This window comes from Mauremys reevesii, linkage group 1, assembly GCF_016161935.1.
Source record: "Mauremys reevesii isolate NIE-2019 linkage group 1, ASM1616193v1, whole genome shotgun sequence".
Taxonomy (NCBI): domain Eukaryota; kingdom Metazoa; phylum Chordata; order Testudines; family Geoemydidae; genus Mauremys; species Mauremys reevesii.
This window is the reverse complement of record NC_052623.1, coordinates 206,280,481-206,304,001: the sequence shown is the minus strand read 5'-3', so window position 1 is coordinate 206,304,001 and position 23,521 is coordinate 206,280,481. Positions and strand designations below refer to the sequence as shown.

At 51.4% G+C, this 23,521-nt stretch overlaps 1 protein-coding gene and 1 long non-coding RNA gene across 8 annotated transcripts in view; one reads left to right on the top strand and one right to left on the bottom strand.

Annotated features, from left to right (window-relative positions):
• Positions 1–23,521, top strand: part of LOC120399662 (limbic system associated membrane protein) — a 1,355,472-nt gene that overhangs the window by 1,308,936 nt on the left and 23,015 nt on the right. For 5 of the 7 annotated variants that reach the window (XM_039528133.1, XM_039528140.1, XM_039528127.1 and 2 more), the window contains 2 exons: positions 8,403–8,551; positions 14,703–14,738. In XM_039528133.1, coding sequence (XP_039384067.1) covers positions 8,403–8,551; positions 14,703–14,738 — 185 coding nt within the window. The remainder of the gene's footprint in view (positions 1–8,402; positions 8,552–14,702; positions 14,739–23,521) is intronic. The other 2 variants (XM_039528141.1, XM_039528139.1) reach the window with 1 other exon arrangement.
• LOC120399848 lies at positions 14,434–17,460 on the bottom strand. Its single transcript, XR_005595393.1, has 2 exons — positions 16,871–17,460; positions 14,434–15,167 (listed from the first exon to the last, which is right to left on the bottom strand). It is a non-coding gene; the product is annotated as an uncharacterized LOC120399848 (long non-coding RNA).

The window sequence follows — 23,521 nt, the reverse complement described above, 5'->3', positions numbered from 1 at the left end:
TCTGGGCAGTCCCCGTTAAATATGGGGCCAAGATGGTGGCCCACTGTTCCTGGTTCCAGCCCGCGACGACAGCCACCCTCTCAAAGGTGACGAGAAAAGCCTCCGGATCATCCTCGGGCCCCATCTTCGTCAACCGAATTGGGGGGTTGGGTCGCGGCTCCTGCGGTGCCCCCGGGTAGGGGTTCCCCCGGTCGGGCTAGAGCCGCTGCAAGCTGCTGAACACATGTCTGCTGGAAGTCCTGGTGTTGGGTAACCAGGTCCGCAATCAGCTGCCGTTGTTGGACCCCCAGCTGCTCTACGAGTTGCTGCTGCTGCAGCTGGTGGGCGGCCTGGTGCTCCTGTTGGTGTCGCGCCTGGGCCGCCTGCTGTCGTTCCTGGCTCTCAGTGATGAGGGTCAGGAGCTGGGATAGGTCCATCTCTCTTGCGGGAGATCTCTCTCCCGTCGCCCCCTTTTCACCGGTGTCTAGAGTTCGTGCCCACATTCTGGGCAAAAAGGTCCTCAGAGAAGGCACCACGTGTAATAGTCCGAGGTAGGGGCCGTGCCGTCTCAGGGGCCGTCGGGAGCCAGGCCGCCTCACTACACGGCCCTATCAGTCTCCGGGTTCTGAAGGGTTTTTGGGGTTCTGCCCCTCAAGCAGGGGCAGAACAGAAGGCACACAGTTCCTGCTAGGAGTCCCAGCCCGCAGTCAGGGCGGGACAGCAGACACTAGGTCTAGGCTCCGGTCCTGGCAGCCGGAGCTAAGCAGTTACAGCATCAGTAAGCCCCAAGCCCTAGGTCAGGGCGGGGCAGCACACCAGAATCCAGGGAGCTCAGATCCCCCTACAGGGCTGAGCAGCAGTCTACGTCTGTAAAGCCCAAGCCCTAGCTCAGGGCGGGGCAGCAACACAGCAGTTCTAGCTCAGCTCCTCACAGCAGGGCTGAGCACACAAAGTCACTAGTTTAAGCCCAAGCCCTCAGTCAGGGCGGGGCAGCAACACAGCAGTTCTAGCTCAGCTCCTCACAGCAGGGCTGAGCAACAACCAATAGTCCCAGGGGCTCAGGTCCTTGTCTCAGGAACTGAGCAACGATAATAGTCTTAGGAAGCCCAGGCCCTTAATCAGGGCAGGGCAATACAAAGTAGTTCAGGGCTCAGGTCCTTGCATCAGGAGCTGAGTAATAACAATAGTTCAGTAATCCCCAGCCCTAGGTCAGGGTGGGGCAACAAACAATAGTCCCAGGGGCTCAGGTCCTTGTCTCAGGAGCTGAGCCACAAGTCAGTAAGCCCCAAGGTGGGGCAATAAACTATAGTTCAAGGCTCAGGTCCTTGTAGCAGGAGCTAAGCAGCGGCATCAGTCTCAGGAGGCCCAGGCCCTCAGTCAGGGCAGGGCAACAAACAATAGCTCAAGGCTCAGGGCCTTGTAACGGGAACTGAGCTATGGCAGCAGTTCAAGAAGCCCAGGTACGTGCAGGCTTCTCTGCCTGAACGCTGGTAGGAGGGGGAGGCTGCCACCCGTGAGTGGGGTGGCAGGGGGGACACAGGCCCACCCACTCCACTGTGTCCCAGCCGGGGCCCTAGCAGCGGCGTGGATCCGCTGCAGTCAGTGGGGATCCTGGCCGCAACACACTGACATGGGCACGTCAGTGCCCTCAGCCGACAGGGTTCGGCTACCCCGGGCTGCATTCCATCTCCCCTCCTCGGTACCTGCTCGTCGCTGGGCTCGGCAGCGGGTCCCATATCATGGGCTCCTCGGTGAGCTGAAGCGGTCTAAGTCGGGCTGCTCCTCTGGACTCGGGTCACAGGAACGCTCGGGCAGCTCCTCGGGTACCGGGCTCGGGGCAGGCTCGGCCAGTCCACCTCGGGTACCTGGCTCGAGGAGGCTTGGTCGTCGCGTCCGGGTACCTTGCTCGAGGGAGGCTTGGTCCGTCCGCGTCCGGGTACCTGGCTCTGGGCAGGCTCGGCCGGTCAGGAGCCTGAACAGGAGCGTCCGTCCTCTCCGGCCGCTGGGCTCTAACTGAGGGTTGAGGCCGGGCTTTTATACTTCCTGTCCCGCCCCTTGACTTCCGGGGGGCGGGAACAGGCGGCGGTGGCTCCGCCCACTGAGGCGGCTCCGCCCACTGAGGTGGCTGTTCTGGTTCCTCTCTCTCTGGGCCGGTCGGGAGCCAGGCCGCCTCACTACACGGCCCCCCCCTCAAGGCTGGTTCCCGAGCAGCGGGACCAGCCCATTCCATACCCCCCAGCCGAGAGAGGAAGTCCGCGTTCGCATGGTCCTTACCGGCTCTATGGTGGACCGTGAAGGCGAATGGCTGGAGGGCCAGGTACCAGCGCTGCACCCGCATGTTGTGGTCCTTCATCCGGGCCAACCACTGAAGGGCGGAATGGTCGGTGACCAAGGTGAAGGGGACTCCCAGGATGTAGTATCGGAGCGCTTCACAAGCCCACTTCACGGCGAGGGCTTCCTTCTCGACCACCGCATAGTTTTTTTCGCGGGGAAACAGCTTCCGGCTAATGTACAGAACCGGATGCTCCTCACCCCCTACGTATTGGGACAAGACAGCCCGAGTCCCACTTCCGAGGCGTCGGTCTGTAAGATAAACGGCTGGTTAAAGTCGGGGCTATACAAGACCGGCTCGCTGCAGAGGCAGGTCTTAAGAGTCCGAAAGGCCCTGTCGCACTCAGTAGTCCAGTTCACCTGCCGTGGGCTGTCCTTTGTTAGGAGCCCCGTTAAGGGGGCTGTAATAGTCGCAAATTGGGAATGAACCGCCTATAATAACCGGCCAAGCCTAGAAACTGCCGCACCTGGCGCTTCGTGGTCGGCGGGGGGCAGTTTGCGATGGCCTGTACCTTGCCGATCAGGGGTTTTACCTGCCCATGCCCGATAGCATACCCCAAGTATTTAGTCTCTTGCCAACCGATGCGACATTTTTTTGGGTTGGCGGTTAAGCCGGCCTTCCTCAGGGACCTCAGGACAGCGGCGACTCTCTCCAGGTGATGCTCCCACTGTGGACTGTAGATTACAACGTCGTCGAGGTAGGCGGCAGCATAGTCCTGATGGGGCTGGAGGAGGCGGTCCATTAGGCGCTGAAAGGTGGCCGGGGCCCCGTGGAGGCCGAAGGGCATCCTGGTGAAGTGGTAGAGACCGGAGGAGTGGCAAAGGCAGTTTTCTCGCGGGAGGCGGGCTCCAGAGGGATCTGCCAATATCCCTTACTTAGGTCTAGGGTGGTGATGTAGTGGGCACTCCCCAGGCGGGCCAACAGCTCATCTATCCGGGGCATGGGATAGGCGTCGAATTTGGAGATGGCGTTAACGCGTCGGAAGTCGATACAGAAGCGCTGCGAGCCGTCGGGTTTGGGTACCAACACTACCGGGCTGCGCCACTCACTCTGCGACGGCTCTATCACCCCCAAATCCAACATTGCTCGTACCTCCTTCTCTACGACCTGCTTCCTATGGTAGGGCAGGGGTCGGGTCGTCCCCCGGATCACCACCCCTGGCTCTGTCTGGATCCGATGGTATACCAGGGAGGTGTGTCCCGGTTGGTCCGTAAAGGTGCGTGAGAAAGCTCGCAGGAGGCACCTGGTCTGTTGGAGCTGTTCCTCGGTTAAGGTCTCCCCGAGCTGGGGTTCCTCGGCGTCTCCGGGTTGGGGGACCTGGGGCCCCAGTTCCGGTTCTGGCGGGTAGGGGTTAATCAACAGCCCTTCTCGCTCCTTCCAGGGTTTGAGGAGGTTGACGTGGTAGCGTTGGATCTTCTTCTTCCGGTCCGGTTGATTGATTTCATACGTGACCGGGCCCACCTTTCTGACCACCTCATAGGGCCCTTGCCACCGGGCCAGGATTTTTGATTCACTGGACGGGAGGAGGAGTAATACCCGGTCCCCGGGTTGGAAGTCCCGAGTCTGGGCGCCTCGGTTATAGGTCTGGGCTTGCGTGTCCTGGGCGGCTTTCAAGTTTTCCCGCGCCAGATCCCCCGCCTGCTTTAGGCGCTCCTGAAGTTGAAGCACATACTGTAAGAGACCCTGGGCCGGGGAGGGAGCCTGTTCCCAGGTTTCTCTCATGAGATCCAAGAGGCCCCGGGGTCTCCGCCCATACAATAATTCGAAGGGGGAGAACTTCGTCGACGCCTGGGGGACTTCTCGTATGGCGAGGAGCAGGGGCGGAAGGAGCTGGTCCCACCGGCGAAGGTCCTCTTGGGGAAACCGACGCAGCATCCCCTTCAGCGTCCGGTTAAACCTCTCCACTAATCCATCGGTCTGGGGATGATAGACGGAGGTGCGGAGTTGCTTGACCCCCATGATTTCGCAAACTTGCTTGAGCAGCCGGGACGTGAAATTGGTCCCTTGGTCCGTGAGGAGCTCCCGGGGTAGGCCGACGCGGGCGAAGACCTTCACCAGTTCCATGGCAATGGTGCGGGCTGAGATGTTCAAGAGGAATGGCTTCGGGGAACCTGGTGGCATAGTCCATCATGACTAAAATATACTGGAACCCCGCGCTGCTCTTCGGGAGGGGCCCCACCAGGTCCACCGCCACGCGTTCAAAGGGGGTTTCGATTATAGGCATCGGCACCAACGGTGCCTTCGGAGTCTGGGCGGGCGCGGCCAACTGGCATCCTGGACACGAATTGCAGTAGTCCTTTACTTCTTGGTACACCCCGGGCCAGAAGAAGCGCCCCAGGATCCGGGCCAGCGTTTTGTCGTGCCCGAGGTGCCCCGCCGCTGGGACGTCATGGGCCAGTTTCATGACGGCCCGGCGGTGACATTGCGGCACGAGGAGCTGTGTCCGGACGTCCCCGGTGCGGGGGTCTTTCTCCACGCGGTAAAGGCGCTCTTGCCGCAGCTCAAAGTGTGGCCACTGAGCCGCTCGCTGGGGGTCGAGAATAGTCCCATCCACCGAGGCCAGCTGCTCATAGGTCCGTGCGAGGGTGGGATCAGCCCGTTGGTCCCGGCAAAACTCTGTGGGTGCCGAGGGATCCTCTCGTCCCTCTCGGGGAGGGTCTTCCCGTTCTCTCGTGGGACTGGTAGGGACGGGGGCTTCCCTCTCATCCTCCCCGGTCTCTGGTGCCTCACCTTCCCATGCCGGCGTGGCCTGCGGGCTACCCTCGAGGTGGCGGCGTAAGACGGTGGTGAAATCGGGCCAATCCCGCCCCAGGATCACCGGGTAGGCCAGCCGGGGTGCAAGCCCCACTGTCATCCGTCGGGTGACCCCATCAATAGTCAGTTGGGTCTGGGCGCTGGGGTAGGGTCGTATATCCCCGTGGATACACTGCAGTGGGATCTTCTCAAGGTGGTCGTCCGCTGGCGGGCCCACGGCCTGGCAGACCAGCGCTGGCCACAGCCGGAGTCGAGGAGGGCCACCGCCTGGCGTCCCTCAATGATGACGGGCACGGTGATCTTGGCCCCTTGCGGGCGTCGGGCACGGCCTTCCCCCGAGTAGACTTGGCCGAATGCACACTCCCGTTCCGGGCAAGCTCGCTGCAAGTGGCCGATTTCCGCAGGAGAAACAGGGTCCCAGGGTGGCTCGCTCCGTCCGTGACTGAGCTCCGGGGTCACCACCGGGGGGTTTCCGGCTGGGACCTCTGACTGTGGGCATCGGGGTCCGTGGGGGTCTCCCGGAGGGCGCGGCCATCCGGGCCTGGGTCTCTACACTGCGGGAGGGAGCACTTACGGCTGCCCGGGGGGACGGCCCCCTCTTCTCTGGGTTAGGGCGCTCCGGCCGGGCCGGGACCGCCGGGCCCGCCGACCCCGACGGGGCCTCAGCCGCGAGGAAGTCCTCCATTAAGGCAACGGCTGCAGACACCGTCGTCGGCCTGTGGCGTAGGACCCAGGATCTTCCCCTCGGCGGAAGTACTTGGGCAAATTGTTCCAATACAATTTGTTCCATCAGCTCTTCCGATGTCCGGCGTTCGGGCTGTAGCCACTTTTTGCAGGTCTCCCGTAGTCCCTGAGCCACCATCCGCGGCCGGGCCCCCGGGGGATAGGACAGGCTCCTAAACCGTTGTCGGTAGGTCTCGGGGCTCACGTCCAATGCGTCCAGAATAGCAGCCTTCACTGCGCTGTAGTCCTGGGCCGCTTCCACCGACAGACCTCGGTAGACCGTCTGGGCAGTCCCCGTTAAATATGGGGCCAAGATGGTGGCCCACTGTTCCTGGTTCCAGCCCGCGACGACAGCCACCCTCTCAAAGGTGACGAGAAAAGCCTCCGGATCATCCTCGGGCCCCATCTTCGTCAACCGAATTGGGGGGTTGGGTCGCGGGGCTCCTGCGGTGCCCCCGGGTAGGGGTTCCCCCGGTCGGGCTAGAGCCGCTGCAAGCTGCTGAACACATGTCTGCTGGAAGTCCTGGTGTTGGGTAACCAGGTCCGCAATCAGCTGCCGTTGTTGGACCCCCAGCTGCTCTACGAGTTGCTGCTGCTGCAGCTGGTGGGCGGCCTGGTGCTCCTGTTGGTGTCGCGCCTGGGCCGCCTGCTGTCGTTCCTGGCTCTCAGTGATGAGGGTCAGGAGCTGGGATAGGTCCATCTCTCTTGCGGGAGATCTCTCTCCCGTCGCCCCCTTTTCACCGGTGTCTAGAGTTCGTGCCCACATTCTGGGCAAAAAGGTCCTCAGAGAAGGCACCACGTGTAATAGTCCGAGGTAGGGGCCGTGCCGTCTCAGGGGCCGTCGGGAGCCAGGCCGCCTCACTACACGGCCCTATCAGTCTCCGGGTTCTGAAGGGTTTTTGGGGTTCTGCCCCTCAAGCAGGGGCAGAACAGAAGGCACACAGTTCCTGCTAGGAGTCCCAGCCCGCAGTCAGGGCGGGACAGCAGACACTAGGTCTAGGCTCCGGTCCTGGCAGCCGGAGCTAAGCAGTTACAGCATCAGTAAGCCCCAAGCCCTAGGTCAGGGCGGGGCAGCACACCAGAATCCAGGGAGCTCAGATCCCCCTACAGGGCTGAGCAGCAGTCTACGTCTGTAAAGCCCAAGCCCTAGCTCAGGGCGGGGCAGCAACACAGCAGTTCTAGCTCAGCTCCTCACAGCAGGGCTGAGCACACAAAGTCACTAGTTTAAGCCCAAGCCCTCAGTCAGGGCGGGGCAGCAACACAGCAGTTCTAGCTCAGCTCCTCACAGCAGGGCTGAGCAACAACCAATAGTCCCAGGGGCTCAGGTCCTTGTCTCAGGAACTGAGCAACGATAATAGTCTTAGGAAGCCCAGGCCCTTAATCAGGCAGGGCAATACAAAGTAGTTCAGGGCTCAGGTCCTTGCATCAGGAGCTGAGTAATAACAATAGTTCAGTAATCCCCAGCCCTAGGTCAGGTGGGGCAACAAACAATAGTCCCAGGGGCTCAGGTCCTTGTCTCAGGAGCTGAGCCACAAGAGTCAGTAAGACCCAAGGTGGGGCAATAAACTATAGTTCAAGGCTCAGGTCCTTGTAGCATGAGCTTAGCAGCGGCATCAGTCTCAGGAGGCCCATGCCCTCAGTCAGGGCAGGGCAACAAACAATAGCTCAAGGCTCAGGGCCTTGTAACGGGAACTGAGCTATGGCAGCAGTTCAAGAAGCCCAGGTACGTGCAGGCTTCTCTGCCTGAACGCTGGTAGGAGGGGGAGGCTGCCACCCGTGAGTGGGGTGGCAGGGGGGACACAGGCCCACCCACTCCACTGTGTCCCAGCCCGGGGCCCTAGCAGCGGCGTGGATCCGCTGCAGTCAGTGGGGATCCTGGCCGCAACACACTGACATGGGCACGTCAGTGCCCTCAGCCGACAGGGTTCGGCTACCCCGGCTGCATTCCATCTCCCTCCTCGGGTACCTACTCGTCGCTGGGCTCGGCAGCGGGGTCCCATATCATGGGCTCCTCGGTGAGCTGGAAGCGGTCTAAGTCGGGCTGCTCCTCTGGACTCGGGTCACAGGAACGCTCGGGCAGCTCCTCGGGGTACCGGGCTCGGGGCAGGCTCGGCCAGTCCACCTCGGGGTACCTGGCTCGAGGGAGGCTTGGTCCGTCCGCGTCCGGGTACCTTGCTCGAGGGAGGCTTGGTCCGTCCGCGTCCGGGTACCTGGCTCTGGGCAGGCTCGGCCGGTCAGGAGCCTGAACAGGAGCGTCCGTCCTCTCCGGCCGCTGGGCTCTAACTGAGGGTTGAGGCCGGGCTTTTATACTTCCTGTCCCGCCCCTTGACTTCCGGGGGGCGGGAACAGGCGGCGGTGGCTCCGCCCACTGAGGCGGCTCCGCCCACTGAGGTGGCTGTTCTGGTTCCTCTCTTTCTGGGCCGGTCGGGAGCCAGGCCGCCTCACTACAGGCCCCCATGAGAATACAGTATTCTATAGTATTGCAACTTTTTTTTATGGAAGGGGCCCCCAAAATTGCTTTGCCCCAGGCCCCCTGAATCCTCTGGGTGGCCCTGTCTGATGGGGACTACTTGTTGTTAGTGCACTGTACAGCTCTTTTTTTTTTGCTTCTCAGGATAAACAGTGCCAATGGCCTGGAGATCAAGAGCATGGGGAGCCAGTCCCTCCTGATGGTGGCCAATGTCACTGAAGAACATTATGGCAACTACACCTGTGTGGCTGCCAACAAGCTGGGAGTCACAAATGCCAGCCTATACCTTTACAGTAAGTATTGAAGTGGGGAGGGGGACTCGAGGCGGCTCTCAGAAAGGTCAGCCTGTACCTTTACACTACAGTAAGTGTGCTTTAGAAGAGGGGCCCTGAATTCAGGTACTTGGAAAACATTAGCCTGCCAAACTCCAACAGCAAACACAAGCACCGTGAGTAAAGGGTTATGTTCAAGCCCCCCTTGATCCTTTGAGTAATTTCTTTGCTGCAATCTGGTAAAACAAGAATATATATTGTTAAGCAGGGAACAGAGTGACAGCCCCTTTAAGAAAGAGATGGAATATTGGGGCCTGAAAGTTCCATGGAGGCTAAAAAATGTCGAACATTGAAAGAGATGGAGAGAAGTAGCCAGTGAGCCTGGGGAGGGGCGAGCCAGAGAAAAGAGCAGAAATGGATCTGAAAATAGAAGGAAGTGATGCAAGATAGCCAAGGGTGACTATATGAGAAACAGAGACCAGGATTATTTAAAGAGACATGCTACATTTTGCAAGAACCACGGGTGGGGAAATGAAGGTCTTATACTGATAGTGGGGTGATTAGAATATAGGGAAATATAGAGCAGGTTAAAGGAAATATGAAATCAAGCTCCCAGATTTTGATCCTGTTGTCTTTGAAGTCGATGAAGGTATTGCCATAGACCTCAACAGCCACAAGCTTGGGTCCCAAAACTAGAGGGGCTCAGACCCAAACCCCACAAGCCCTTGAGGGCTTACAGAATCCAAACTTTACAGCTGGACCCCACCTGGTCTATAATAGATCAAGCCTGGATCTGAATTCAACACCTCACCCCATTCAAACTTTGGAGTATTTGAAATCTAGTTCTTGATACAAATACTGAACCTCAGGTAATAAATAAATGAGCCCTTCCTTTCTCTGGAAATACAGGATTGAATTAGGATATATAGAGTTGTGATCTCTCTAGGCAGGATGGGAGGTAAGGTCTATAAGGCCTGGTCTACACTAAGGGGGGTGTCGAACTAAGGTACGCAAGTTCAGCTACGCGAATAGCGTAGCTGAACTCAAACTACCTTAGTTCGAAGTACTCACCCGTCCAGATGCCGCGGGATCGAAGTCCGCAGCTCCCCCGTCGACTCCGCCACCGCCGTTCGCGGTGGTGGAGTTCTGGAGTCGACGGGAGCGCATTCGGAGTTCGATATATTGCATCTAGATTAGACGCGATATATCGAACTCCGAGAAGCCGAACGCTAGCCGCCGACCCGGATGGTAAGTATAGACGTACCCTAAGGGAGTCTCACTTTGAGTGATAGGTTTGTTTATGGTTTCTGGAGCCAGACTGATCAAAAGATAAGGAAAATAGATTTTTTAAATGAAAAAAAAATTGATGTAGCAGGGATGGGAGAACCCGCTGGCATTTTTGCATTCATGAGACACCTGGATTTTTTTATATTTTAATTTGAAGTTTTGCAAAACTAAGATGCATTCCATGGAACACTTCATGTAAGCCACTGGTTCCAAACGTAATAAGAGATTAGCATGTCTTTGACTAAATGGAAACTTTTGGCAGACAAACAAGGTAAGTTTCTACTCTGAAAGTATTTTTTGCCCTACTCTTGGGGGACTGCCAGGGGATTCAAATAAAAATCTCAGGGCTGTAGCCTGGAACATGAACCTCAAATGCTACACATTTTGTTCTGATTACTATTACTACTAAAAATGCCAAAAGTAGAACCCATGATTTGAGGCTAAATTCTAAATTTGACAAAATAAGTTTTCCCCTCTCTCATTGCTGCCCTTCTGCAGATGAACTGTAATGCTTAATTGAAACAAAATCTAAGATCAGAACTCATACAGAAAAATAGAAACACTTTGCATGCCTATCACATCTTGCTTCTGAGGATCTCAAAGCATTTACAGGCAGTGAATATTTTAACCTCACAAGCCGCTGGGAGATAGATGAGCCATATTAGCACCTGAGGGAAAACTGAGGGACAAAGAGGGGAAGGGGCTTACCAAAGGTCACATAGTCACAGGCATAGCTGGGAATAGATCCCAGGAGTCCCAGTTCTCAGAGCCCAATCAGATAGCTGCATTCCCTGAATAAGCTTGTTAGTGATGTCATCTACCATATCAGGGAAAACATGGAAACCATTAAAGATAACCTGAAGAGAGGATATAAATTGAGCTTGTGCCATCTTTTGGTTTTTTTATGATGTATAAAGAGGGCCTGGATTTTTTAAAACTTCTTGGGGGTGGGTTGTTGGTTTGTTTTGCTGGGTTTTTTTTACATTAGAAATTCAGGTCCTGTCTAGGCTAGAAAACTCCCTGAGGACTGGAGAAATTGTGACACGAAGACAATACGAGAGCCAAGAGAGTGAAAGTTGAGCAGCTGAGAGGGGAAGAGATTTTTTTGTTAGACTCCTTGTAACTGTTTGTTTAGTAAACACCTGTATGATAACTTCAGTGGCTAGTTTAGGAGAAGGAGTCTTGGTGAAAATGATTTGTTAACACTTCTACAAACCCCTCCCCAACTTTCAGTTAAGGTGGGAGAGATGAGAATCAAAGCATGAGGAGACCAGAATTGCCATTCTTAAGAGGGCTGGGGAAGTAAAGAATAATAATAATTAAGCATCCATCATAAGGAAGCAAAGAACACAACCCCGCTTTTTAAAAAAAAAAATCCTTTACAGATCACATAGCAACTGGAACAGCAGCCACTGGACATTCTCAGCCCCATGCCCAAGCGTGAACAGGTTTTCAAGCTGCAGCTTTTGAGTGATTTTCTTCTCTGGAATCGGATTGATTGAAATAGCAGAGAAAGATTTTATATATTTTTAATAGAGAATAAACTCACACTAGGACAACGTCCCTTTTGAGAGGCAGATGGAATGTTGCTGCCTGAAGGTTGTGTAGTGGTTGAAATATGACAGCTGGTGAGACAGAAATAGCGCAATAGGGTAGTGCTAAGATACGTGCAACTTTGCCTATGGCTGAGGGGTAAAAGGGACCCACAAAATTATTTGACAATACAGTCTAGTGAGAGGGAAAAGAGGGGGATGTTCCAGGAAATAGCAGGTACCATAAAAAAGTCAGAGATTTAGGTACTGTAATGAGAGATGCTACATTTAAAAAAAGAGAGATGAATAGATAGAGAGTGACCTGGTACAAGGGTCCTGGAAGCATCTTTGTCTGCTATGGACAGAGAGATTTATGCCCCTTACTCCTGGAGTCTTTCAGAGACAGAAGGATTTATCCCATGAAATGAAACAAGAGCCAAGAGGGAGCAAAAGGAGACTGAGTTTACAGCAAAGAATGTGATGAACTCCAAGAAAAGGACAAAACACATCCTGTCCCTCTGTGTGTGGGATAGAAAGGATTTCTGTGAAAATGATCAGAGAGGTACAAGTGGTATCATCACAGAATCTGGTGATGGAGAATCAGTGTCAGGAACATTTTTCCTATATACACTGTGAAGGAAAGATTTTGTTTTCCTTTCATCTCCTGAATTAACAGAGTGCTTTGGGGAAGTGTCTGAGCAAGACCATAATTATAGCTAAGTCCATGCTACAGGCACGCACAGGCATACATACACAAGATGTGTATCCACACCTGAACACACGTAAAGGTATATAGGCACACACACACACACAAGTATACCCACCCAATGTAAACAAGCACACGCATACACACAGGTTTGCACACATACATATGCATGCACATCATTCTTTCAAAGACATTCCAAGGCATTATGGAAACAAAATGGAAGTTGTCCCCTCACACCCTGGACTAGACCCTCAGCTGGTGCAAATCATAATCTGCACCTTCTTAGGGTCTAGCCCGCAGATGGGGATAAAGCAGGAATCCACAGGCACTGGCAGCACCTTGCTCTCCTGCTGGTTGTATGGTCTGATTTACAGTGGGACAGTCACCACAGTGGTCCTGCCCCCTCTCCTGTTTGCACCCTTGAATGAGTAGATCTGGAGAAGGAAAGGCAGCTGGCAAGGCATGTTTCATTTAAAAGCAGCAGAAGGCAGGTCCCCACCACAGAATCCCCAAGAGATTTCAGGTATAGGTTATCTTGTTAATCAGACACAACAGATTTCCAACTATAAGCACATTTCTTAGAAGAATCAGAGCATGTTTCCAAAAGGCCATTATCTATCAGTGCCCCAGTTTTATGCATGGACACACACACATACATATATTCACCTGTGCATATCTTACCTCACCTGCTAGCCCATACCTTATTTCATGCACACATAAGTTTCAGATAATCAGTGGTGCTCTTCTAGCAGATGGAGTTTGGGATGTATCCTTGTAGCTGAATAGCACAGTTCATACCATGCACTTCACCCCACAACCTCCCTGAAAACCCTGCATTGTATCCGGAGCTGCAAAAGCAGGGAGAATAACGTGCTGAGGTAGAGTTCTTATGGTGATAATGGGGTGGGGTGAGGCTGAGAAGCACCTATTACACCTTTGGTGGAGTAGAAAGGCTGTTGCTCAGCAGGCAAGGGGAATGGAGGTCTAGTCATTTAATAGAAAGTAGTGTGATAATGAGGCTATTGCACTCTAACTGCTTGCAATGTGCAACCTCTTGCCATCTACAGGACAGGAAGGAAGCGGGTCTGAGTTATTATTTAACTAACTAAATAACTTGGAAATCATGTCAGCACAATAGCCTGTTTTCACAGAACAAGAATCCCCGTTTGCTACATAAACAGAGACCCAGCCTAGCTGTGTATTTTCCAAACAAGAGACAATCTCCCCAATTCCTGCTGTGGATTCAGACACTTCTGCTGGTACTGTTAATGCAGGAGATCTGTCATTTTCACTGGGATGTAATTGACCTGCTACATCCCGATTGGCTTGGAGAACCTTCAGCTATTCAGAGACCAGTTTATATGAGCACAGGGTGTTTTAGAAAGAGCGCCCATCTCTGAATAGCTGAAGTTCAGCTTAGAAGTGAATAATGGTTGACTACCTGTATAACCTGCCAAATACAACTTCCATCAGCGATGATCTTAGTGCAGCTCCCACAGGTTCAGTCAGACAGAGACAGTGTCTATTAGCTCATCTAGCAGAGCTGCTGCTTCTCTGCTCTATCAGGATCCACGGTATGTTCACACACTCATAGGCCCCGAGCCACACGCCTGGCATCAGGGGGTACTGGGAACTCCTCTAGCTGGTTCAGTCGTCGTATTCACCATTTGGGTGACACATACCATCGAGTAATCAGAATTGGCCTGGACAAATTCCATTCAATATAATGGAGGGAGAATGGTCTACTGGTCAGAACTTGTGTCCAGCAGGATCCGGTTCTGTTCCTGGCTATGCCACTGATTCACTGTGTGACCGTGGGTAAATCATTTCCCCTCTCAATGCATCTGGGCAAAATCTGTAAAGTGGGGTTAATCCGCCACCTCAGAATGGGTATGTGAGTCTTAATTCTTTAACATCTGCCTTAAGTGCTTTGAGATCCTGGAAGGGTGAGTGCTATTGAAGTGCAAAGTATGGTGCCAGCAGGAGCAGTATCATGACGTAACAATGTACCAAAGATGAATCTTCAAAATCTGTACCCAAATCCCCCAATCCAGCAGGCTGTATAAACAAGGAGATGTTGATGGGACTGTGAAAGCTTTTCCCCAAATATTGCACCATGGGGAGGTGAGGGCACTAAAGGAATGTGTGACCAATTAGGTTGCAGCACAGCAAATGATCATGCGCTCAGGTCCCTGGGGTGTGTCCATTCTGTGGAGGCAATAAATCCACGTAGATGACCTGGCACGCCTACCTGCACAATTCACTTCTCTGCCAAAGACTAGGTCCAAGCAGGAAATGCCGCTAAGGTGGCCCACGGTCTGGTGACTCAGTGGCATTTGGAAGCAGGAAGAGGCCATGTGACCCATCTACAAATAACATCACTGCAGGTCTTTTATTCCTCCTGCTGTATGGACATTGATTATTCAGTTCTGTGTGCCATTGAGATGGTGTCTTCTCGACTCCCAATCCCAGACCATGGAAACATGTACTGTGATGTGTTGGTAGCATAATGCTCTGTATGTGAAACCGTCTTAGTCAATCCAGTTGCAGGGGGAGCGGTCAGGTTTGTAACGGCTGCTTGCTGGGTGTGGAAAGTGGCATTTCCTTTTCTCCTGCATGTTGCTTATTGTTGTTTTTCCCCCCTTAGAGCGAGTTTTACCCACACTCCCCAACCCTTTTCCAGGTCAGTATATGCTTTATGTCAAAGTACCTCTCTAGCCGGGTCATTCTCCATCATCTCAACAAATGCTAAAGCTGAGGGTGGGCAGAGCAGAATGACAGGAAAATAAGGATGTCCCCTTTTGCTCTGCATCCCAGTTGCCCCTCCCTCCCCCCCCCAAAAAAAAACCCGTTGCCAGAATCTCAGATTGAATCCAAACCTGAAGTTCAAGTGACTTTGCTCAACTTCTTTTCTTCCCACCTTTTGTAGAGATGAGCCTGAGCTGTTTTGTTTGGATCCAGATCCAAATGTTCCCAGTGTTCAGTTTGTCGTCAGGCCCATTTCTAATTATTGTATACATTCCAACCAGAAGCATATGTGTCACAGTAACTCAAAAAGAGGTTCATCACTTGGTGCTCCCAGTCTGACCAGAAGCAGAAGCATCTTGAAATCCTGTAAGAGGGGAAAAAACATAAAACTGCTACTCTCAGATTTCCATCTCAGGGTATGGAATGTCCAGAGAAGCATCCAAACTTTTGAGTGCTGATTCCTAACAAACCACCTCACTTTTTGTGATTCATCTGTCCCCGTGAAAATGTCTTTTGCTGTTCGCATGGTAGGGCAGTTGGGGCACTAACTGTGAAAAGAAGCATAGTGCAGTCATTAAAGCAGATATGAGGCACCTCTGATTTGACCCAGTTCACAAGGAGCGAGTGTGAACACAGGCAGGGAATCAGAAGATCTAGACATTATTCCCAGATCTGCCTCACACTCGTTTTGGTCAAATCAGTATGGCTGTGTCTCCATTATTAGATGTCCCAATTGAGAGGGGCCTGATTTTCAGAGGATGTGTGCTCAGTCCTTTCTGAAATCAGGCCCTTGTGAGGTGTTTCAAGTTGGACATCCAAAAATGGAGGCACCCAAAATCACTAGTCACTTTGAAAACTCTGGCCTAAAGTGCTTAATTTGTGCCAGGGCTTACCAGGGCTGAGCCCGGCACCTCTAGGCTTGGCAGTTCATAGCCCCAGCACCTCTGCGCTTGCTGCATCAGTTATGAATGTAAAAAAATTGCTTGAGCCCTGGCACCTCTTTCATTACAAATTAAGCGCTGCCTATGTCCCACCATACCTCAGTTTCCCCAGCTCTACGATGGAGATATTGATACTTACTAAATTCTCAGGGCTGCCATGAGGACTAACTAGTTAATGTTGCTAGAGCACTATAAGGTCAAATGCAAAGGATTATTAGGAGTCCATTTTCTTTTGGAAAGCAATTCAGTGTGCCCAAACGAAACACCTGCATTTCTTTAGAGGAAGTGAGCAATGGATGGTGGGAGTTTCACATCAGCTTCACTTAACCACCCCGCAGTTTCAAATCAAGCTCTGCTGCAGACAACTTCTTCAGGGCCAGGATGGGGCTACACTTATTATATTTAAAGGCAAATTTGCAAATACAATTAACGAAAAGTACCCCGAAAAAAGAAAAATTGAAATCAAGCCACCATTAAAATTAAATCCCAGGGAGTGATTTGCAAATAACATTCAAGAAGCTGGGAAAAGGACTAAAGCAGGCCGTTGGGAATCTAGCATGGAAGAATAAATCCAATTAAATGCAATTATTGAACACACTGTAAATGAAACATGGGCTCAGATATTATAGTCACAATGGCTGTTTAAGATTTTGGTTCTTTAAATTTTTTAAGATGTGGGGTTTTTAATGGCAAATATTTCAGTCCAAATTGAAAAGACATTTTTGTCTTTTTTTTTTTTTAATTCCACAGACAGACAAAGGTTTTGCTAATTTTTCTCCCAACTGTATTGTCTCCTGTCGTGCATTAGTGGCCCATTAAGGCAAATGCTAAAAATTGCAGCTGAGCTAAGCCCAGATTTCTATGCCAAATACCCCATCTAAGTTCTAACCACGCTGGCTGCGCCATCCAGCACAGTTTTAATCAACCTATGAAAATTCTTCCCCACTGCCTTTGATATTTTCTTGCTGCTTCCTGTCTCAGTAATAATGTCTCAGTGGACATCACACTGTGACATCACAGTTGCAGTGAGTCTTTAGGAATTCGTTGCATTCTGCGATATCTTCAGTGAACCAGGAAGTGCTAAGAGGATTTCACAGAAGGAAAATATAATTTTAATACTCTGCACCTCATTTCTTTTGCTGAAAGCTCCCAGCTGCTTCTTTCATGTGGGCATTCAGCACAGACATTGGTGCTTATATCAATCTTCACTTGTCCTTTGCAGTTCACCTTTAAAGAGGCAAAAAAGGCAAAAAAGTTCCCTTGCATGACAGGGACTCCATCACTATATGGGTTTATGGGTTCCGTTCTCTTTGCCATCAATCTCCTCTGTGACCTAAGTCATGTCACGTCCCCTCTTTGTACCCCAGTTTCCCTATCTATAAAGTATATATGACACTTCCCTGCCTCCTGGGATTTCTGACCATTAATTAATTAGTGAATTAATTAGGGAGGTGCGCTGACATGAAAAGAGATGTGTACATTCTAAGTATTGTTATTATCTGCTAGCTGCTGTTTAAAAGAGGTCAGAGATTTCAAAGGAAGCTATTTAACAATACACAGGGCTTGAATTTGATGGGGAAGACTTTCCTAGAGCACTAGTGAAACCCAACTGGTCCTTATTTCAGCTGTTAAAAATGGGGCCTGTGACCACCATTACGGTACCAAATCCCCTGGTAAAATTTCTAGCCATCCTGATTGTCGAGGCAAGGCATTCAAAGTGCCTGAAATCTCATCTGGGCTGATGTCACATCATCGTTTTGTAACATTGCTCTATTTGTGCTGTGATGTCACTGCATCTGGCTGTTGTATCACTGCATCATCAATAGAGCCAGATTTTCAAAAGAGCTCAGAGTTCTTTTGTGGAAGAAAGTTTTCAAGGAGGCCCCTCTCCTTCCGAGGATAAGGCTAGTGGGATCTCTGTTAAGCCCTAAGGATGTTTTGTTCTGTGCTGTCTGCCATAGTCACCGGTCTGGCTGTACTTTTGCCCCTCTTCTGGTCTCTCTGACTGCACTCCTCAAGGGTCTTGTGTGTTCACCTCTTTCAGGGGGGATTCCCATGAATCTCCCACTCTTAATTTGGGCCTTGGGCTGTAATAACCCTGTGTACCAGCCATGATTACTTACAGGCCCCACTGGATTTGGCACCTGCAGTTCTTCCCTTTGGGAGCTTAAGACCAGTGATTCATACAGGTGACCAGACAGCTTTGTCAACCCAATCTTAACAGTCTTACTCCTAAACCCCTCCACCCTATAGTAGTGGGCCAGGTACATTCTGCTTCTTCAGAACCTCCAGCAGCATCTGTCTCAGTGTCAATCTGTTCTCCATGAGCAGCTCTTGGACAACTACCTCATCCCTGGACTTATCTCTGGACTTTTAAACTCTTTAGCGTTCCTGTGGTCTTTTGGCAGCCAGCTGTGGCAAAAGCAGTCTTGACTGGAGCCTATACCTTGCATTTTCCCAGAAAACAGCTCAAGCATTGTCCCTTCTGTGTCCTCCTTGTTTACTGGGAGGTTGCTTATCTGGAGTCATTGTGTTACCTTCCTGCTACTTTCCTAGCAGCCCTGCCATTAAACTGAACCAACACATGAATACAGTAAACGTTCCAGTAACCCCAACAGAGCCATAGAGTAATTATCCCACCAACCAGGTCACCTAGAGTATTCGCAAATGATTACAGATCAGCCCCATCTCCTTCTCCGTGCCTGCCCTGGGATCTCTGCCAGAGCTTGCCAAGTGTCAGGGCAGTGAGTGGCACTGTCCTGGGATGCGTATTTTAACACAAGAAGGAATCAAGTGCAGAAGCCACTCAGTTGGGCCACATCAAACAAAATCCAGTTCCATTGCTCATCAACAGGATAAAGATAGTGGTGAGGTGACTGGTCGGGGGCAGGCCTATCTTTCCACCAAACAGACGCAGATTGGAGAATGACCCTGGATGGACTGTAGATTGTAGCTAGTCTCCTTTTAGCTGTAGTCCTTGTAGCTTGTATTGTTACTAATGCCTTGACTGGGGTGGGTGGGAGGAAGAAGAGAGCTGTTCATTTGTGTCTAATGACCAGAGGTTGGCGCTTCCTAAGAGGCCCAAAGAGCAGCTTTCTCTTTAACAGCCTCCCATTCTTCTCCCTCCTGCCCAGGGATTGGGCTCCCTTCTGGGAAGCACAGAGGCTTCTCCTGTTCATGTGGTCACCTGTTCTCTCCCAGCACACTCCCTCCAACACATGGGCCTTAGCACCAAAGCAATTCCAGTGAGTGAACACTTTTCTCATGGACCGTGACTCTGCATTTGGCAAAAACTGGGTGGTCTGGTTGCTTTTAAACAGGATGTCTCTACAGGAGAAAACCATGGGGAAATAGGACCCTTTGAGCAGCACAGACTCTGAGGATCCAACATGGTACAGGGCTTGCCTGCTGAGCAGTCAGAACTGCCTTCCCTTGATCCAGCCAGTCCCAATAAGACAATAAAAAATCCTTTGTTGAGTCCTTGGGTGCTTACAAGGGAGTCAGGCCCCGCCATGCCCCCGGTTCATGCCCAAGAAAAGGAATTGCTTGGCAGGCACCACAGTGTTCTTAGGGCCAAATTCTGCTAACACCAGGTCTGAATTTGATCTTTGCACTCATTATTTGGTCCCCATAATGAAACCAGTTTAAACCACGTTCAAGGTCCCTCGCCATCCCCAGCCGTTCTTTAGGATTTGAACTCACTTCCCTAGCAGGGCTCAAAGGAAGGAAAAGTGAAATCCCAAATCACATACACTGCTTTTAAAACACGTTAATTCTTTAGCATGGTTGAGAACTCATAGCACAAACAGACCCAAATGCTTGTTTTGATCTCTGTTCCTGACACCAGAGCAGCCAGAAAATAGAAATAATTAAAAGACGTGACAAGCATGAGATGCAACATTTTGATCCATCTCTGGATCAGAACTTTCCCAAAGGTCACGGGGTGTTTGGGTTCACAATTCAGGTTGGACTTATCACTGTATAATGGTATATTTGTGTATGACCAGGGTGCACCTCTGTCACTTAACTGGATTGCTGGTTGGCTTCAGTTATCTGCATCTCAGCAGAAGCTCACTTGTTTAAAACCTGCCACCCTAAGCAGAAAGTAGGGCTCAAGAACTCAAAAGGCTTCCATCCGACGTTATCGAGCCAGATTTTCAAACAAGCCCAGCTCCAATTTGATGAGTACAGCACCAGTGTATGGTGCAGCAACATGGTTGTGGCTTAGGTATGGCTTTGCAGTGTGGATGCTAGGCTAGCTCAGGTCTCAGACCCCCGTGCCAGTCACCTGATCTAACTCTGTGGCGAAGACATACCCTGTGGCACCTAAGGGCATGATCATGTGGGATGCTGAGCTCTTTTGAAAATCTGGCCAATGAAGCAGAAAGGAGCAGAGGTGACTACAGCACAAGCCAGGACATCGGGACACCTGGATTCTGTTCCTGGTCTACCATAGACAAACTCATCATTGTGCAAGTTGAAGCTAGACAAATTCAAACTGGGAATAAGATGCACGTATTTAACAGTGAGGGTAATTAACCACTGGAACAACTGACGAATGGGTGTGGGGCATTCTCCATCGCTGGCAAAGTTTTCTGAAAATTGGAAGTTGTTCTAAAAGATATATTCTATGCTGAATAGGAATTAATTCAGGGAAGTCCTGTGGCCTGCGTTATGCAGGAGATCAGACTCGATGATCACAATGGTCCCATCTGGCCTTAACGCCTGTGAATCTATGATTCATATGACCTTGGGCAAGTTGCATGTCCTGTCTCATCCTCACTTTCCCCATGTGTAAAATGGGGATAATAATACTGACCTCAGAGGGAGGTGAGAGAATTAATTGAAGTCTAGAAACAGCACCTTGGACTGGGAGCTAGAGCAACTCGAAGTCTTAGTATTATAACAATTAACATTAACTTGGGCTAACATTTGTCAAGACTGCTCAAAAAACCTCTGTTCCCCATAAAAAAAAATCAGATTCCTCCCCTCCCCCCCCAAAAAAGAGAGAGAGAGAGAGAAATAGTTTTATTGCTTGCTCTGTTTCTGTACTTTTTGTTCATTAATTTTAATTTAGATTGATTTATTCCAAAATGAGCCCTGGATTGCATATATTTGCATAACCCTCTCCAGCTGCAGTGCTGCGGAGAATCCAATGAGCTGAGTGAGAGGGAGGAGGAGGCTGAGAGCTAGGACTGGAAAGCCTAGGGAAATGCTCTTCAGTTCGACCTTTGCCCTCACTATGGAGTGGCACACACACTTGAAGCCCTTTTCAGCCCCAGTTAGAGCCTAACCTGGTTGTAGCACTGTTTGCTGCACACAGAGCGTAGCTGCAAAACTGCGTTCATGCCTTAGTGCCCTAGAGGGGGGTCTGGGTCAGAATATTGGAAAAATCCCCATCTTCATTGAATCACCCCACCCTAGGATAATCAATCCAGGTGTGATCGCTGATAACAGAGTTTGACCTGTAGTGTGGATGGGTTCAGTTTAGACCAGCACTCAGGCAGAATATACCCCTCCAGACCCAAACAATCCAGAGCTTGGCAGGACTACAGAGCCAGCTGTGAAACACACAGCTTGGTATGGCTTTAAACCAGCTCCTGATGCCTCCATGTGAGCATTCAGGGAATAACAATATTGTCTCTTAAACCATTACCCTAAGCTTTTTACTTGGAGGAGTGTGGTGGGGGAATATAAATCTTGTATCAGGTTTATAACAAATACACATAAAGCCCCTGCTCTCTCCCTCTCTCTCTCCCCCTCCTTTTTCAGTTGCCTTCCCAGTAGCAGAGACCTGTTGTGAAAAGCTGCACTGAAATTAAAGTAGGGTGGGGAGAGAACAGCCATCACTTCTTTTTTTAATCCTTGAATAGAACCGTTCCCCCCTCCCCCATCCTCACCCTCCTTCCTCATTTCCACTTTGCAAACCACTAAGGAATTTGCCTAACAAATTGGCCTCCCATCTGGTTATTGTCCCGAGCGAACAGCCTCTCCATTCACTAACCCAGGATGGTAAGTCAGTTTGGGAAGCGTTGGGTTTATCTTCTAGGCTCAGGCACTGCGCTGGGCCCATTCGTGAACTGGTTGCCATTCAGTGCTTGCTCTGTGGTTGATAAAGCACATTACACATGGCTGGGCTTGCATGATTAATACAGCTGTCTCAGCGCTCTCTCGGAAAACAAAAACAACCAGGAAAAAAAAAAAAGAACCTTTTTGCAAGCAAATCAGACTTGCGGAAAAGCAGAGTCCTCCTGGCACACACATTGGAAGTGCTGTGCCCATCGAAGGACCTAACAAAAGAGGGAGGGTCTGTTTGGAAGGAAAACAAGGGGAAATGGGGCTTAGTCTGCCCTTCACGCTTCTGGGAATGGCTATGTTGGGGTGGCAGCAGGAGCAGGGAGCAGGCGGGGAATCAGTGCAAGTGGTTCCTGCGTTGAAGAGGATGCGACATAACCAGTGCAGCTTTGTTCAGTCCCAGCCAGGCATCGTATATGGTAGGTGTTGTGGGAGTTGACACACACAAATACATTCACACAAACCAACTTTCCCAACACCTATAGTGGACACACCTACTTGCTCACATGGAGATACACACGTAGGCTTATTCAATGCACACACCACCTAGGGCTTGATCCTCAGGTGCTTAGGAACACCTAAAGGGCAACCAGAAGGGATTATGTGCCTTCTTTCCATGCTGCCCCAAACCTGAAGCCAGCTAAGAGACAGTTCAGCGCCCCACCTCCACCCTCCCTGTGAAACTCAGAGTAGCCTCAGGGTTGCTCTAAGTTGTAATGGGTTATAACCGTTCTATAGGGGCTGTGTCCCACCAGGGGGGCTGGGCTAGGCTAGCAGAAAGCCACCATAGCTAGCTGAGATCCGCTCAAGCATTCCCCCACACAAGGGCTGTTTCAGGCAGCTTTAAGACCACTTTGCACCGCTGGAGTACCAATAAGGGGCTTTAGAAGAGGCCAGCATTTGAGCTCTAGAGTGCACACAGAGCCACTCTCACAACCGTATTTACACACACACACACACACACACACACACACACACACTCACCCAACAGCTATAGGACACACCTATCTACTCACACAGGGAGACATGCAAACTGACTCACGTGAGAGTTATAATTCACCCACGCCAACTCAAACATGAAAACATACAGGGTTGTGTTCACACAACTCACATGACATCTATAGTGTTAGTTATTCTCTCTCTCTCTCTCACTCTCACACACACACACACACACACCCCTCCCCCCCCCAAATGTCTAGGGCCTCATTCTCAGTTGCTCCATTCCTGCCTCTGGGGTGGAGGTGGAGGTGGGGTGGACAAATGGAGTTTCAAGCTCCAGGCCAGATTCTGCTTCAGTAACATGGAGGGGCCGTAAAGGGGCCACAGTGGCTAGGGGGAGGCTTCCCCAGGAGCAGGTTAGGTCTGACATACCCAGCACTGCTCTGCTCCTCTTGCAGTCCATGGCATGGGGACATGCTGGAGGCAGGAAGTAGCGTGCTTCTGAGCTAGGGAAAAGCCCAATGACAGTCACAAGGAGGCTGCCATAAGTTAGAGCAGCCCCCAAAGCGACTCTAGTATTTGTCGGGGACTGTTCTGGCCCCAGCCAGACCCAGAATCCAGGAGAGGCAGAGCTGGCATCAAGCCACCTTTGCCCCCTCCGTCTGGGCTGCACCTTCTGGGCTGCGATTCCTGAGAGGCATAGCACAGAATCTAGCCCCCACCCCATCCAGGGACTGTGCAGGGCCTTACCTGGCCCTTGGTG